The 14738-nt window shown below is 44.8% G+C and overlaps 3 protein-coding genes across 4 annotated transcripts; 1 reads left to right on the top strand and 2 right to left on the bottom strand.

The window, feature by feature from the left end:
• Positions 1-1659: 1659 nt before the first annotated feature.
• LOC101067934 (ras-related protein Rab-25-like) lies at positions 1660-4220 on the bottom strand. The gene is made up of 5 exons (XM_003968900.3): positions 3842-4220; positions 2974-3169; positions 2684-2877; positions 2413-2493; positions 1660-2336 (listed from the first exon to the last, which is right to left on the bottom strand). Exons 1-5 carry the CDS (start codon positions 3876-3878, stop codon positions 2212-2214), a joined length of 633 nt encoding a protein of 210 aa, XP_003968949.1. The 5' UTR covers positions 3879-4220; the 3' UTR covers positions 1660-2211.
• Positions 4221-4554: 334 nt separating this feature from the next.
• Positions 4555-9658, bottom strand: ubqln4 (ubiquilin 4). Its single transcript, XM_011608924.2, has 11 exons — positions 9456-9658; positions 8348-8499; positions 8117-8265; positions 7759-8021; positions 7500-7658; positions 7175-7397; positions 6939-7078; positions 6701-6784; positions 6351-6466; positions 6014-6275; positions 4555-5930 (listed from the first exon to the last, which is right to left on the bottom strand). Exons 1-11 carry the CDS (start codon positions 9648-9650, stop codon positions 5778-5780), a joined length of 1896 nt encoding a protein of 631 aa, XP_011607226.1. The 5' UTR covers positions 9651-9658; the 3' UTR covers positions 4555-5777.
• A 1465-nt stretch (positions 9659-11123) lies between these two features.
• On the top strand, positions 11124-12689 carry LOC101072853 (lens fiber membrane intrinsic protein-like). 2 transcript variants are annotated; one of them, XM_029845155.1, is made up of 5 exons: positions 11124-11260; positions 11514-11722; positions 11893-12042; positions 12125-12259; positions 12388-12449. In XM_029845155.1, the coding sequence occupies exons 2-5, from the start codon at positions 11548-11550 to the stop codon at positions 12447-12449; spliced, it is 522 nt and encodes a 173-aa protein (XP_029701015.1). In that variant the 5' UTR covers positions 11124-11260; positions 11514-11547. The 2 variants fall into 2 exon arrangements, with proteins under 2 accessions (XP_029701015.1, XP_003968887.1); XM_003968838.2 differs by lacking the exon at positions 11124-11260 and having other exon boundaries at positions 11531-11722; positions 12388-12689.
• Positions 12690-14738: the final 2049 nt, after the last annotated feature.

Here is a 14738-nt window from a genome sequence, read left to right as displayed (position 1 = left end):
TGGGTGAAACTCAGAGGTCATCTGATGATCCCTGCTGCCCAGAGAGGGATCGAACGGGAATGGTTCGAGTTTTTCCATGGTGGTTTTGACTTGTGTCCTCTGGTGTATCTGGGTTAGACTGAGACAGTTGGCAGGAGACTAGGCATAATTATTAATTTAGTAGGACTAATAGTTGCTATTTAAAAACCCACCATCTCTGAAAGTGACAAATGACCCTGTCTTCCCTTGGCTTTAGCCACCCCAGAGTTTCAAAAGTCTGAATGTAAATTAAAATGAGATCTTGACTGTTGTCAATTTGTGCTACCCTAAATGTTTATTCCTCTAGTCCTGGACAGGACAACAAGAATCTTATTATGAATGTTATTTCAAGGTCTGAACCATAATGTTCATGGTACCGTGATCATGTGCCACATATAAAAGTCTTTTTGCGTGTCTGAAAGCATTATATTGTAATTCCAACATCCATGAATCACCAAACTGTTTATCCACGGTTCTATCGCTTGTCTGAGCTTATGGCGCCCCCGCGTGGCAGAAAAGCGTCATAGCAACTTGTGCATATTCATGTTCACCAAGTCAAGATCATAGTAATGCTGCCATGACCGATTATCAAATACATAACGCCTGTTTACATCTCTAAAAATATAAAATAACAATTCCAACATCCATCAACCACACACGTCTCCTGCGTTTCCTTTGTGGGGCAGAAAATCTCATAGCAACTTCCTCAGTCAAACTGTTTTAATTTAGATGCTGTCGGAATCTCTGTCAAGCTTATCCAAGTGTCAATCATCATTAAGTTTTAATAACTATTTACTTTATTTACGTGTCAAAAGCAAACCCGACATCCTTTAAGCACAACACCAAAATAAGATATGCAAATGTATATTTGTATATTTGTATAGATGGAGACGTGGAGTACAGATTAAAAATAGCAAAACAATTCTTAGTATTAGCTACATTATTACAAATTAGCTACAAATAAACATCTTTATTTGCAAACCGAGCTAATCGCCTGTTTAAGAAAAATCAGAAATTTTAAAGGTATTTAATGACACGTCCTGGATAACTCAACCCTAAACAAAAGGCCTTTAAAAGGTTACAGATTTTTGAGGATACTCTTTGGCCTCACTTCTGAATCCGATAATGGAAACTGCACCTTTGAATGACACAATAAGCTACATTTGTCCCGGTGGACCCATTCGGGATGGTATAAGACCGACCTGCTGCCTGATGTTGCTTTGGCGACGGTTATTACAAAGTTTAAAAGACATTTCAGTGCACGGAGTTCCCCAGATCCATATCTCAGACAAAGGAAGGCAATTAACTGGCCAGCACTCTGAAAATGAGGCCTCACATTGGGACTACAGTCCCCAGCAGCCTGTAACAGGCAGCATAAAATTGACATTATTTATATAAATGATCTGTGCCGCCCCCTACTGGCTGTTGAGAGATTTGTTTTTTAGAAATCCAAGGTAGTTTTCTCTGTCAACTGGACTGGGTTTCTTCTCTTGAAGACGTTTCGCCTTCTATCCAGAAGGCTTCTTCAGTTCTGAAATCGCTGGGGAGAGAGCTTGACAGAGAAAACTACCTTGGATACAATGACCTGGATGACTGAGAATTTTTTAGAAATCGCACAATAGAGAAAATCAAAGACCCAAATTGTCATAACAATAATTTATTTCACACCCCAGTATATTCATTTATAAAATAGATCATCATGCATCATCATCAAAACAAATCTGAAGGGATGTACAGGCTTTTGTAACATTTCCCACTGGCCACCATAAATGTTTTATAAAAATATCCATTTAATGTTTGCGGAGATAATCCCTATTTCTTTTGCTGAATTTCTGTACAGTACTTTTAAACACATGTTTCTTTAGTTCTAAGAGTATAGTTCAGTTTTTGCCAAGAAAACAGATTTTTCCAGAATTCATCCCACCCGGCGGTGTCCAGATCTGATCCTCGAGGGCCCGAATCCACCCAGGCAGAAAATGATTTCAGAAAGGAAAGTGGGGAAAGTGGTGTATGCCTGGCAGGCCACAAATCCTGGCTGGATTGCGGCCCTCGAGGACTGGGTCTGAACATGAGCTCCCAGTACAGAGTGCATTCTGTGCAGCGATATGGTTAAAATTGTGATTTTTCCTGTAAAGTAGTTTCTAGATGACGCCATCTTTGGTGGTAACAGATCCATACCACGGCAGCGGTCTGTTAGGAGCTCTTGCAGCAGCCCCCCTTCCTCTCCTGGGTGTCAGTGGCTCCGATGGGGCTGGACAAGGTCACGGCGCTGATGGAGCCGCGGGTCACCTGCTGGCTGGCCACCTTCTTTTGGATGGCTGGAGGTCATGAGAACCAGCAGGTGAATCAAAGAGCCCACCGGGGGGGTGAGGACACGTGGCAACAGACACCTACCTGAGAGGACCTCGTTGAAAGCGGCTTCAACGTTGGTCGAATCCAACGCCGAGGTCTCCATGAACATGATACCTTTGTTTTCTGGAGCAAGATCAGAGTTTTTAACTTCCTTCTATCCAACTTCACTTGTTTTACAACCTTAGAATCTCAAAACCATTCAATTCTAGACAGAATAATCATTTCAACATCAAAAGCTTAGTTCTACAGCAACAAGCAACAGACCTAAACACAGACTTCAGTATTGTGTGTCCACATTTTGGTGATATCTGACCTGCAAAGGCCTGGGCCTCCTCTGAGGGAACCGTCCTGAGGGTGTCCAGGTCTCTTTTGTTTCCCACCAGCATCACCACGATGTGAGGGTCCGCGTGCTCGTACAGTTCTTTCAGCCATCGCTCCGTGCTCTCGTAGGTCAGGTGCTTGCTGATGTCGTACACCAACAGAGCCCCGACTGCTCCCCTGTAATAACTGCGGGGTCATCCAAGGACACCAGGGGTCAGTTTGGTCAGCTGTTGCACTGCATCGCCTCTTTATCAGTATGTGTGTGTGTGTGTGTGTACCCACGCTGAGGTGATCGCCCTGTAGCGCTCAAGTCCTGCCGTGTCCCAGATCTGGGCTTTGATGGTGTACTGGTCCAGTTGAACCGTCCTGGTGCTGAACTCCACACCAATGGTGGTGCGGCTGTCGTGGTTGAACTCATTTTTGGTGAAGCGAGACAGGAGGTTACTCTTCCCAACCCCGGACTCTCCTATCAAAACCACTGAACAGAAGCGCAAATCGTCCTTTTCAGCACAGAACAGAGCCCAGTTACTCAATTATTCCAGATTTTGGGAGACACGGTTGTAAATTTACTGGAGGAAGGAAATTAGGGTTGGAATTTACTTTTTGGGGGGTTCGTTTTTAGAAAATCACTAAACTCACATCTGGGCAAAAGGATCTTCTATTGAAGTTGTAACAACAAAAGTCTATTGATTCTGATTGAAAAGTAAAATATTTAGCTAGGAGTCAAATGGAGGTTACAGACTCATTATCAGAGTACAGTACAGTTGAAGATTAACTCCCAATGGTGATTTTAACATGTTTTAACTGTGACCTTACGGTCAAATAACAAGACACCGAACACCTCAGCGACACATACACGCGGCACGTCAGACACTACGTGCGCCGAGCAGAGAAATATCTATAACAGGAAGTGTTGACAGAGCAACCAAACAAGTTTTAGGCATGAGTATTTAACTGCTTTGTGAGGTCAAAGGTCAGATGTTTACAGTCAAACGGACCGAAAGCTGCCACTTCCTGCTTCACTCTTAGGTCTTAACCCAGAAAAACAAGAGCAGGCCGACCGGTAGCCGGTTACACCTGCCGGCTTAAACAGTCCCAGGCTTATTTTATCGGCTCTGACACAATCACAGTTCAAGTAAACACGACTCACCTTTGTACACAAAATTGTACGACTCGTCGGACCCCATGCTGTTCCCGTTTACCTGGGTAAATACCCAGAGGCCACGTTGAACGTCGGTCTGCCGCAGCTGGATAGAAAGACAAACAGCCCTCTCCTCTCTCCCTCCCTGCAGAGCGTGGAGGGAGACGAGCCAGAAACGCAGGAGGGGAAAGGACAGCGGGCTTTAGCTGAGGCCAGACGATTCCTTCATCCGTGTGCGGGGGTGAACGGCGACAGGACTGACGACAGAGAGAAAGGGAGGGCGGGAGTCCCGTGGCCTGCCCATCCCTCATCAGTTGACACCTGAGGGCCGGCAGCAGCAGGTGCAACAGGTAGAACCACTTGGGCGCCAGTCATGAGGAACTGGCTCCGCCCTCTGCTCTCTGTCCACAGCGTAGCTGGTTTTGCATGAGAATGGGCCTCACCCAACAGGTGGATGGCGGATCAGATCTCAGCACCATTTTACAACCCGTCTGAAACCTCTGACGGCGGCAGGGCCGGCGTGTGATCGGAAGCCGTGCCGGCTGGAGTAAAGATAAGAGTGGAAGGCCGTCAGCTGTTCAGACTCAGAGTCGCAGGTTTCATTTAGGCGTCTGAAGTTCTGCCGCTAAAATGTTGGTTTTTGCCGATACGCATCAGCTCTTATCTGGAATTTTTGGCGCAGACGTCACAATCCCATAATCACAGGACACGGGGGCGCGGGCTGTTTTTGAAGATGATTTATTTTATTTTTTTTAGTACAGTACTGTTAAAAGTTAGTTTCAACATGTTCAATTGGAAGATGGATTTCTTTTTCGGCTGAGGTGAACAGACAAAGCAGCTATCGAGCAGTCGCCAAAGGTGCCACAACTACGAAGCCAAGATCTTCAGGAGGGCCGTGATTTAAAATCAGAGTTTAGGATTTGATTTGAGGATCTCGCGGCGCCTACGTTTCAAATTCTTCCCATCGGTTCTGCACTCATTTGATTCACACGTTTACTCCGCGAGACGAATCACAAATATCTGTAGGTGCTATCCGCACCTCAAAAATAATTAAAAAAAAAGAGAGGAAAGAATCATTAAAAGGAGAGCACTGCTTGTTTGTTTTAAACTCAAAATCGTTGCTTTGGAGCCGCTCGAGCTCAACACTGTGGCTTCAGTTCTGGATGGAGAGAGTCTCCTCATTAACCCAATGAATGGACAGTTTTTATGGCAACGCCTTAGTAGGGCAGGAAGGACAGAAGGCACTGCAGTGGCGCCTCAGAGCGAAAAGAAACTGTGCAACCATGTTTGGGTACCTCTATCTGGAATGACAAGCAAGTCAGGTGCCTTTTTATAAGCGCTTGTAATAAATAGTGAAAGTTGTCTGGTGAATGAAACAATGTCTAGAATGGAGGAAAAGGGGAAGGAATGAGCTTGGATGTCTGAGTAGGTGCTCCGGATTGCAGGAAAAATAAAATATATATATACTGTACTGTTTTGCTAGGTAAATGCTGACAAACTGTCTCGAGAAATAGTCAACAGCCAATCACTTCACATATATTCTGTAGGGGGAGTTTATGTATGGGTTTGTTGCACACAACTTTAATGTGAAGAAACTGAAGATTGAAAAGCCAGCCAGGCATTTGCACTCCTTTTCTCTGCACCAGAACACTCACAGCAAAGTGAGGGTGGTTTAGTCCAGCTCTACAGCAGCACTCTAAAACAGAGATCTGTTTGGATGAGGATGAGGATGAAGGGTGGGGTGGAGGGGAGTATGGAGATGAGAAAAATTATCTGAGAACGGAGAAAGGATTCGGGCTCTGCCAAAGACTGCCCCGAAATTCCTCTGTAAAGTTTGGGACCATACACTTCGATCTCTCTTGGTTCTTTGTGAATGAGTGAGTGTGTTTACGCGTCGGACATGTATGTATGTATTTGTCTGTGTGACAGGTTGTACTGTATGTCTTTAAGAGGGCTGTGAGCCCAGCAGTCTCTCAATAGCGGCGTTGATGTCTCCACCAGTAGCAATCAGGGCCTGCAGGTTGGCCTCGCGGTTAATGAAGCCCATGGCGTTAAGCTGGTCCAGCTGGGACTGGAACCGCACCTCTGGGGTCTGGGTCTAAAGAGAGAGGGAACTTTCAATGATCCGTCTGACATTTATGAAGCATTTCGCACATGTGATGCATGTGTGAACGTGTGTACCGTTGCGCTTCCTCCTCCGCCTCCAGCAAACATCTGGAGCATCTGTTGCATCAGCTGCTGTTGGGCAGCGTTTGTCCCTGCATTGCTGGGTGAGGAAGCAGGGTTCTCTGTGGGCATACTGGGAACCCCAGCGGTGGGTATACCGGGAACTCCCGCTGTAGGGATACCGGGAACTCCGGCTGTAGGGATACCAGGAACTCCAGCTGTAGGGATACCAGGAACTCCGGCTGGTGGCATTCCAGGAGCTCCACCTGTCATCAAACTAGTAAAGAAAGAGGAATGAGTTTTCAAAAAATATTCCATAAAGTTTGGGGGGGAATGGCGTAACCTGTCAAACCTGGGCATAAGGCCTGGTGCTTCTGTCTGCAGTGTTTGGAGTCCTTGTTGGATCTGCATTAGAGCCTGCATAGCTCTGGGATTGGTCATCACCGACAAGGCTTCAGGGTTCTGCATCTGCATGGAGGAAGAAAAAGTGCCGAAAATATACAAAAACAGTTCAATGGGCTTGTTTGGATCTTGTTCTTTGCCAGTTCTTCACTGATTCTTATCAACTGAGGTCTAAACCTGAAGCCAAAAAATGCATTATCAGGACAGAACTGCACAACATGTGCTGATACATATCTGTACTGGCTCACCTGACCTGAATATTGAACATTTCTGAACATTAAAGTAACGCAAGTGCATTACCTGCTGCAGAAAGACGGGCAACTGAGATCTGAACTGTTCTTGTAGCTGCGGGTTTCCAGCAAACAGGGGGTTATTCATCAAAACCTGGCCCAGAGAGAAAAAACAGCCTGCATTATTTCATACTACACCACCACATTAAGAAAGTAGTATTTCAATTCATTGAGGTTTAAAAAGCAGCGAATATAATGAAACGATGCTGGACTGGGAATCACAGAGCTCTAACGGTACTGCTTCATACCTGGGAGGCCAACTCTGGGTTTTGAGCCAGTGACTGCATCATACTGCGCATGTAGGGAGCAGACAACATGTTCTGCATCAGCTGAGGGTTTTCCGAGATCTGCTGCAATAGACTCTGCATTCCCGGGCTGTTGAAAATCCCTTTGATACACAAATAAATGAAAAGGGGTTATTACAGATTATCACGTGTGTTAGCTTGTGAATATATAACTGAGGGAAAAAAGGCTGCGGTCTTACCGTTGCCCAGGCTGCCAGCATTGACACCCAAAGGATTGGACACGCTGGGGTTGGTGCCTGCGGGTGTGCTAGTGCTTCCTGCAGTGCTCCCCCCACTCTCTGGAGGGTTGGATGAATTTGGCGGTCCCCATGGGTTGGGCAGTGGCTCGCGGTTCTCTGTGCGTGATGGCTGAACACCAGACTCAGAGTTGCCCCCTAGAGCTGAGAACGGGTTGTTTCCAAACTGCAGGAACAAATGTCAGACACAAGTATGTATAAAAATATGGGAGGAGGAAATTCAGTCAAACTGGGTTTTTTTTTCCCTGTGGGGAACTCTTCCTGATACCTGTTCCCTGGCCGCACTGAACATGGGTTCCTGGATATCTGTGTACATCCTCCGCAAAGCATTGTAACCTCCTGGAATGCTCTCCAAATTGCTCAAAGCTCTGTCCTGGTTCCTCATCATTTCTTGCATCATAGCAGGGTTCCTGGCCAGTTCCATTGTCTGTTACGAGAGAGGAGATTATGAGGGATTAAATGCTGTCGAAATGTCCTGAAGTCATTCATGTCTTAATGAAGGAATAACGCTCTACAAGTTCTTCTACCTGTCTCATTAGCTCTGGGTTATTAAGCATGTGGGAGATCTCCGGGTTGCGTTCCATCAGCTGCTGCATCTGAGGGTTGGCCATGATCATCTGCCTCATCAGGTCCGGGTTGGACATCATGTTCTGCACCAGCGGGTTCTCCATGATCTGACTAAGCATCTCCGGGTTGGACATGAGCTGCCTCTGCATCTGCTGCTGTAGCTCCATGAAATTGGTCGAACCCATACCCAGTCCAGCCAGACCAGCCAGGTCTCCAAAACCAGCTGAGGAATGTAGGATGAGTGGGTGAAGGTTACAGCTGTTCACATTTTTAAATACAGGACATTTGAGTGTTATTAGTTAGCCTATCGAGACTCACTCAGTATGTTAGGCGCCTGTGTGGGCTGAGCAGGAGTGCCAGTAGAGGCTGCTGTGGACGGGGGGGTGGTGCCCGGACTCGAAGTGGAGGTATTACCAGCTTGAGGGGAGGCTGCGCTAGAGGCAGAGGTGCTACCACCATCTGCTGCCCTAAGGGTTCATGGATATAAATGAATACACATAAAATGAGATCAAGAATGTACACTACGCTGTGGTTATGCTGTATCCTTACTTATGTGCCGTCTTTATAACCAGATGGACCGTCAAGCCATCCTTGATGCCATGCTGGCTGAGACTGTCGCCATCCTTCAAAATCTTGCCTGCAAAAATCAGAACCAACTGGTCCTGTTTGGCTTTGAACCGCCTTGAGATCTCTTCTTTAAACTAGAATAAAGTGAGAGAGAGTATCATGTCACAAACGGCTCCCGAAGGATTTTCTGAAAAAAAAAATGTAATCGCATATTTTTTTGCGTCTACATCTTCTGCTCTTTGAGAGATGTTTTGATCACATGTCCTACGACTACATATAAAATGTAGCCAACAGCTGCCAAGCAGACTAGATAGAATCCTGAAAACTAGTATTGGTATACTGGTATTCACATTAGTGCTGGGCTAAAGCAAAACAACCCTTGGCATCGTATTTAAATACAAATGACAAGCGGTCGAAAGTAACGCAGAAAAACGTAACAATTATCAAATATGGGCAAACCAATCTAGACAATGATGCCTTTCCTACATTGCACTGCAATGTGTGATAATTAAACGTCGCCAAGACAACGGTTGTTTGGAGATTACACTTTATTCCCCAGAAAGCTGAATGACTCAGTGGTTGTAATTAGAACGTTCTAGACTGATAGCAGCTTTAGCATTTCGAAGCTGACTTAGCTAATCTAAATGTAGTTCGAAGTATCGCCTCTAAAAACTACATCTATGGTACTGTCACACTGTTGTTGCTTGATATAAAGGGCACAGCCACCCGTCAGGTGACACTTGTTTGGCTTCATACTTTGCTAACGTTGCCTTAGCTCAAACATTGCGTGAGCTAACGGCTGCCGCTAGTTCGCTAGCCGGTTGGCTATCTCAAATATAATGATTGTCATATCTTTTTATCGGAGGCTTACAAAATCAATAACATCAATCAATCACCGATCCAATTGGCAATACTTTCAATACGCACAACCTCTTCGATTTTACACACTATGAGTTCGCCGGTATGAGAGACGATGATATGCTAGTGCTAAGAGAGCTAACTAGCTTCATCACTGAAGTTATGGGAAGGGGCATGACGTTAGAACACGGCACTGAACCTCAATAGCTCCCGAACAGCCAAATCAACTCACCTGAGAGACAGACGCATCTTCTGCGATGGCGATTTCTTCTTTGTCTTTCGGAGTTTTCACTGTAACCTTAATTATCGTTCCCTCCGAGGCTTCAGACTTATTATTGTTGTTATTTCCAGGATTTGCGGCGCCTTGGTCAGCCATCTTTACTCCGCCGATGGAACAGCTCGGGTCTGGCGTCAGCTTCCGGGTCATAGGTCAAACCTCTTCTTCTTCTTCTTTTCTTATGTTAATAACGGTTAGTGATGTTCTCGTCCATTACCGTCACCAAACGGCCAGGAGTGCCACTGAATAGTGTGTGTGTGTGTGTGAGAGAGAGAGAGATAACAACATATTCTTTCTAATAACTTTGTTCCTCTCAAAGGTCTTTATAGTATATGCATTTGATCACAAAGCAACCTGCTCTGTAATGTAATCTTGTATTACTACTGCCTATATAGTTGGATCATTGGAAGACCTAAGGTCAAAAGTCTGTGACTACACCCAAAACAACCCTGTGAACATTAATGTAGAAGGAGCAGATGTTCCAGCATCCTCTTTTTATTTAATGGAGGTTGTTGAACTTGGAATTAACTGTACAAGTAAACCAGTACACGTACTATAGCGCACACATATATTCTATAGGCGAAAGTAATGCAGGGTCATAAAACAGTAGGTTGGTTTAGGATCCAAGAGTCTTACCTTTATTTTTATTTTTTTATTGAAGAGCAAAGGTCAAAGTCTCCCTGGAATGTAGAACATCACCAAAACTTAAAGAGCTGTTCCTTGTCCCATTATCAACCTTTGCTGGAAATGTCATTAAAGTCCGTTCATGTGATTTTGCTAACAGACAGGTAAGCGAACAGGCTGAGGTAGTAAAAAAAAAGGAGCACATAGTTTTTAGATTATTGTCCCCTCACGGGGTCTTGGGGGGGGGTTAGATTTTTTTATGAATTAAATATTGATATCAAAACCCCATCACATGTGTTTGGTGAAGTCTGTTAATCACAGAGGCTCTGCTCTCCCAAATCACAAATTAAGTATAATAACCTATGTTTACATCTTTAGACAAAAAAGAATATTTGATAAATTTTTAACATTCCCATTCAAACACCCTGAGGGAGTGTAGAATGCCATACACTGAATGTTGCTTTATACAGTATTAGTAGGAGTTTGTACACATTTGCCGTAGAACAGATTGATAATTTATGAAAATTATCAATTTGATTAAGACTAAAAGATGAAGTTAGGAGGTTTAGGAAGTAAAATATAAGAAATGGAAAAAAAACTAAAAATCACATGAGACGTAAAGCGTAAAAATAGCACAGCAAAACAGCCCAAGTAAAGGAGAATTAAAAGCAGACCATAAAAATGGCTCTGTATGTCTCTGTGTCTGCATCGGCAGTGAGACTGTGGTGAAAGGAAAGTGTGAGCTTCAGCATGTCACATTGACACCACCAGGCCTGCATACTCGCGCACATCCCCAGTTCTAGAGCCACTCACTGACAATCAAAATAGCCCCGAAATAAACACAGACCACCCCTTTTAACAAGCCCCCACAAACGTGCGCGCGCACAAACACACACACACACACACACATCCTTGGTGTCATTCAAGTGGACCTGACAATGGGGGGGTGGCGTTAGCTGGCTGCAAAAGGTTTTGCTTTCATCAACAGAAAATAATGTGCCGACAACTTTTGTGGGTGTCATATGGTCTCTGACTCTTTCTCTTCCCTCTCAGTGGAGCGGTTCTCCTTCTCTCTTCTCTCTTCCCTCCACTTCACAAAGGTGGGCCGCAAGGGTGGGTGGATTTTCAAGAAACAGGTAAGGGATCCAGTTTTATTTACTCCCACTCTGTTGATCCCAGAGCAAAGCCAGGCTGGATCAGGCCAACCGCTACTAGAAATGATGAAAATATTGTTGGCTTCATATAGTTTCTGACTAGGATGAGGTCAGTCTGGTTTGTTTTGATGTCATCACATAGAGTTATAATTGCTGAGTTTAATCTTTGAGCGAAAATTACTGGGGAAAAAATTGATTTTTTTCATCTGACTTGTGATTTGTTGCCACATCGCAGCTGCTCAGCAGAGACCCGTTTATCTCAGCTCGACATGTACAGCTTCATGGGAGGGGGTCTGTTCTGCGCCATCGTGGGCAACATCCTGCTGGTCGTCTCTGCGGTGACTGACTACTGGATGCAGTACCGCCTGTCTGGAAACTATGCCCACCAGGGTCTGTGGAGGTACTGCATGGCCAACAAGTGCTACATGCAGACCGACAGCATAGGTGAGGCGAAGAGGAGGGTTTTTACAGCATTCACTCGTTTTATACTTCACGCTTCGAAAGCCTTGAAATTGGAGGCTGTTAAGGATATATATTCAACTATGCAATTAAATAATGAGTGGATGTGGTTTAAAGGCCCTAAACAAGGCGGATAACTGTTTCCTGTTTCCCAGCTTACTGGAATGCCACCCGGGCCTTTATGATCCTCTCCGCGATGTCGTGCTTCGCAGGCATCATCACCGGGATCATGTCCTTCGCCCACTTCTCCGCCTTTGAAAGGTTTAATCGCTCCTATGCTGCAGGAATTATGTTTTTCATCTCCAGTGAGTCTCATCTCCTTGAAAGAGACATTGGAAACAGTTTTTCTTATGTGTATCACTGCTGACAGGATCATTCTCCTCTCAGCTTTCTTTGTTCTGCTGGGTATGGCCATTTATACCGGGGTGACAATCCACTTCCTGGGGAGACGCTTCGGTGACTGGCGCTTCTCCTGGTCCTACATCCTGGGCTGGGTGGCCATGCTTATGACCTTTTTTGCAGGTGAAAATGGAACAAAATGCAGATTACAATGAAAACCTCATACGGTTCAGTTCAAGCCAAGATAGAAGCACATGAAACAATGAATTTTGATCAATATCACATAATTCAATGCATTTTGTCTGTTGCAGGTATTTTCTACATATGCGCCTACAGAGAGTGTGAATGCAGGAGAGGAAATGGGCCGCGCTAGATGAGGACAGAAAGTTCATTTACCTGAGATGAGCTGGCTGCACCCAGGACTGATCTCCAGAAGACATGATGTCAGGTGCCGCAATGATGCTAATGTGGTCAAATATGCAAGATGTCTTTCTTAAGGTTCTTTTATGATGATATCAAAATGCCAGAATTATTGAAAATAACTACCCATTCACGTCTATCCTGTATGGACATATAACTGCTTTTTGACATTTAATAAAGTTTGTCCATTGTGGAGGTGTTGTTACACCTATTTACCGGTAGATGACAGCAACAGATGAGAGGTGGCGCTGGAATCGTAGTTTGGATTCCAGACTTTTAGCAGCATCGAGTCTTTTTAACCATAATTCTTGTTTTTAGTACCGTTTTTAGTACACATTTAGCAAAACGTGCAGACAACGTTTGTGAATGAGAGAAGCCTTTAGAGCAACAGACAAAATGTGCAGTAGCCATTGTCTGTATGAAATGTGGAAACTGTTCTCAGGATTCCCCTGGAGCAATTAAATACTGAGAAGGAACCAAAGCTGCTGTTGTTGTCATTGTACGTGAGGAAGGGCTTTTCTTTTGGCAGCCAGCACGATCCCTCACATGTTTGTTGACATCCTGTGGAGCTCAAGTACAGACAGCACATGGAGAAAAGGTGGGAGGGCCACGAGGGTTCACTCAGAAGACTCTACTCAGAACCCGCGCAGAAGATCAGGTCCCTGTACCGGGGAACCAGGGTGGGGGCTCCGCTGATTGTTCCCCTGCCCCTGGCTTTAAGAACTGCTTCCTTCTCTGCTTGGAGGGCGTCCATTCCTCCCCATCAGCTTGGAGGAGAGGAGCAGTAGCCGCTGAGATAATGAATGCTTCGGTTACTTGATGACGCAGGAACAATGAGAGAAAAGTAAACAGTCACCGAGCAGATTCCTTGATCCATGTTTCCATACTTGGTACTTGTGGCTGCTATGGAAGATAAGCTCTGGAATATTGCGTGCTTTCCTCTTGGTGCTCTCATAACCTGCTCCAAAGCTGGCAGTAATGCTGGGGTTCAGCAGTCGGCGGGACCACTCGGCAAACATTCGCTCTAAAAAAGCCCATTAAATGAAATGAAATGTGGCTGGATCACATGATATCTTCACTATACCGCCCAAAACAATCCAGGCAAATAGCCAGTTTCTTATTTTAAGCCTTAATATGAAAGCGATGATGCCGATGTTGGAATATGCACAGATAGTCATCCAGGCCAGCTAGCCAGGCTAAGTGTGCATTTAAGGTTAACGTGTAACTTAAAGTGAGCGATCTGTGCACTCTGATCCCATTTAAAGCTTCATACGTGAGCGCTGCAGGAATGTAGGGTTAAGGTCAGCTCTGCAAGGTGTTTGTGCTGGACACATCGGTCGTGCTCACCCATTTATTCCATTTATTACCGCTCTCTGAGTACAGACTCCAGGAAAACATCTGGCAACGTGCACTGGGAGAGGCCAGCGCACGAACACCCACGAACAATCTGATCAATGAAGCTAGGGGCGAGAAGATTCATCTTCATCCTCTGATAAGACCTCTAACAAAACAGCTGAAAGGGACTTGAGTATCTCAGTCTGCTAGGTTTGGTAGCCGTCTCTCTTCTCTGATGGATCGGTGTTCTGATGCCAGATAAAATATTCTACACCTGTGAATCGACACGCTATAAGGACGAGACTTCTGTTTCCAGAAAGGCTAAAGGAATCGCCCGAGACCCCCCCCCCCAAAAAAAGAGAGGAAAAGCCAATAATTGGCTTTAAATGGGGGATGATACATGGCAACAACAGACAGAATTTAAAGAAAGTTCAAGGTAAAATGAGCAAAAAAACCCCATTTATTTAAAAAAAATAAAATTGAAACAAAAAGATCAGCGATTCCTTTCAGTGAAAGCCACCACCGTGAGAATGTTTGGGTTCTAAAGAGCAACTGTGGTTAGACTTAATACAAAACACACAGAAATCTTAATCTGGGCAGTTTGTAGTGACTAGAAAAGGGTCAGAATGTGACTTTAAAAGGCTACAAGTAAACAGCAGTGTGGGTGCAACCATACAGGATAGAAGAGAAGTAATAAATGAATAAATTCATATTAAAGTTACTTTAAGTAGAGACCACATCTTGCTGTGAGTGCTATTATTATGTGTATTGTTCAAACGAAGGGAACACAACATCTACTTTCACTACAACAATTTTGGAAAACAAAGGAAATTGACAGCGATCTGTGTCACATGCCCAGATCAGACTACGAACATCCCCAGAGCCAGATCGGAAGACATATAACTGG

Source organism: Takifugu rubripes, chromosome 12 (assembly GCF_901000725.2).
Source record: "Takifugu rubripes chromosome 12, fTakRub1.2, whole genome shotgun sequence".
Lineage (NCBI taxonomy): Eukaryota > Metazoa > Chordata > Actinopteri > Tetraodontiformes > Tetraodontidae > Takifugu > Takifugu rubripes.
The sequence above is the reverse complement of the archived record's forward strand: the minus strand, read 5'-3'. Positions and strand labels throughout refer to the sequence as shown.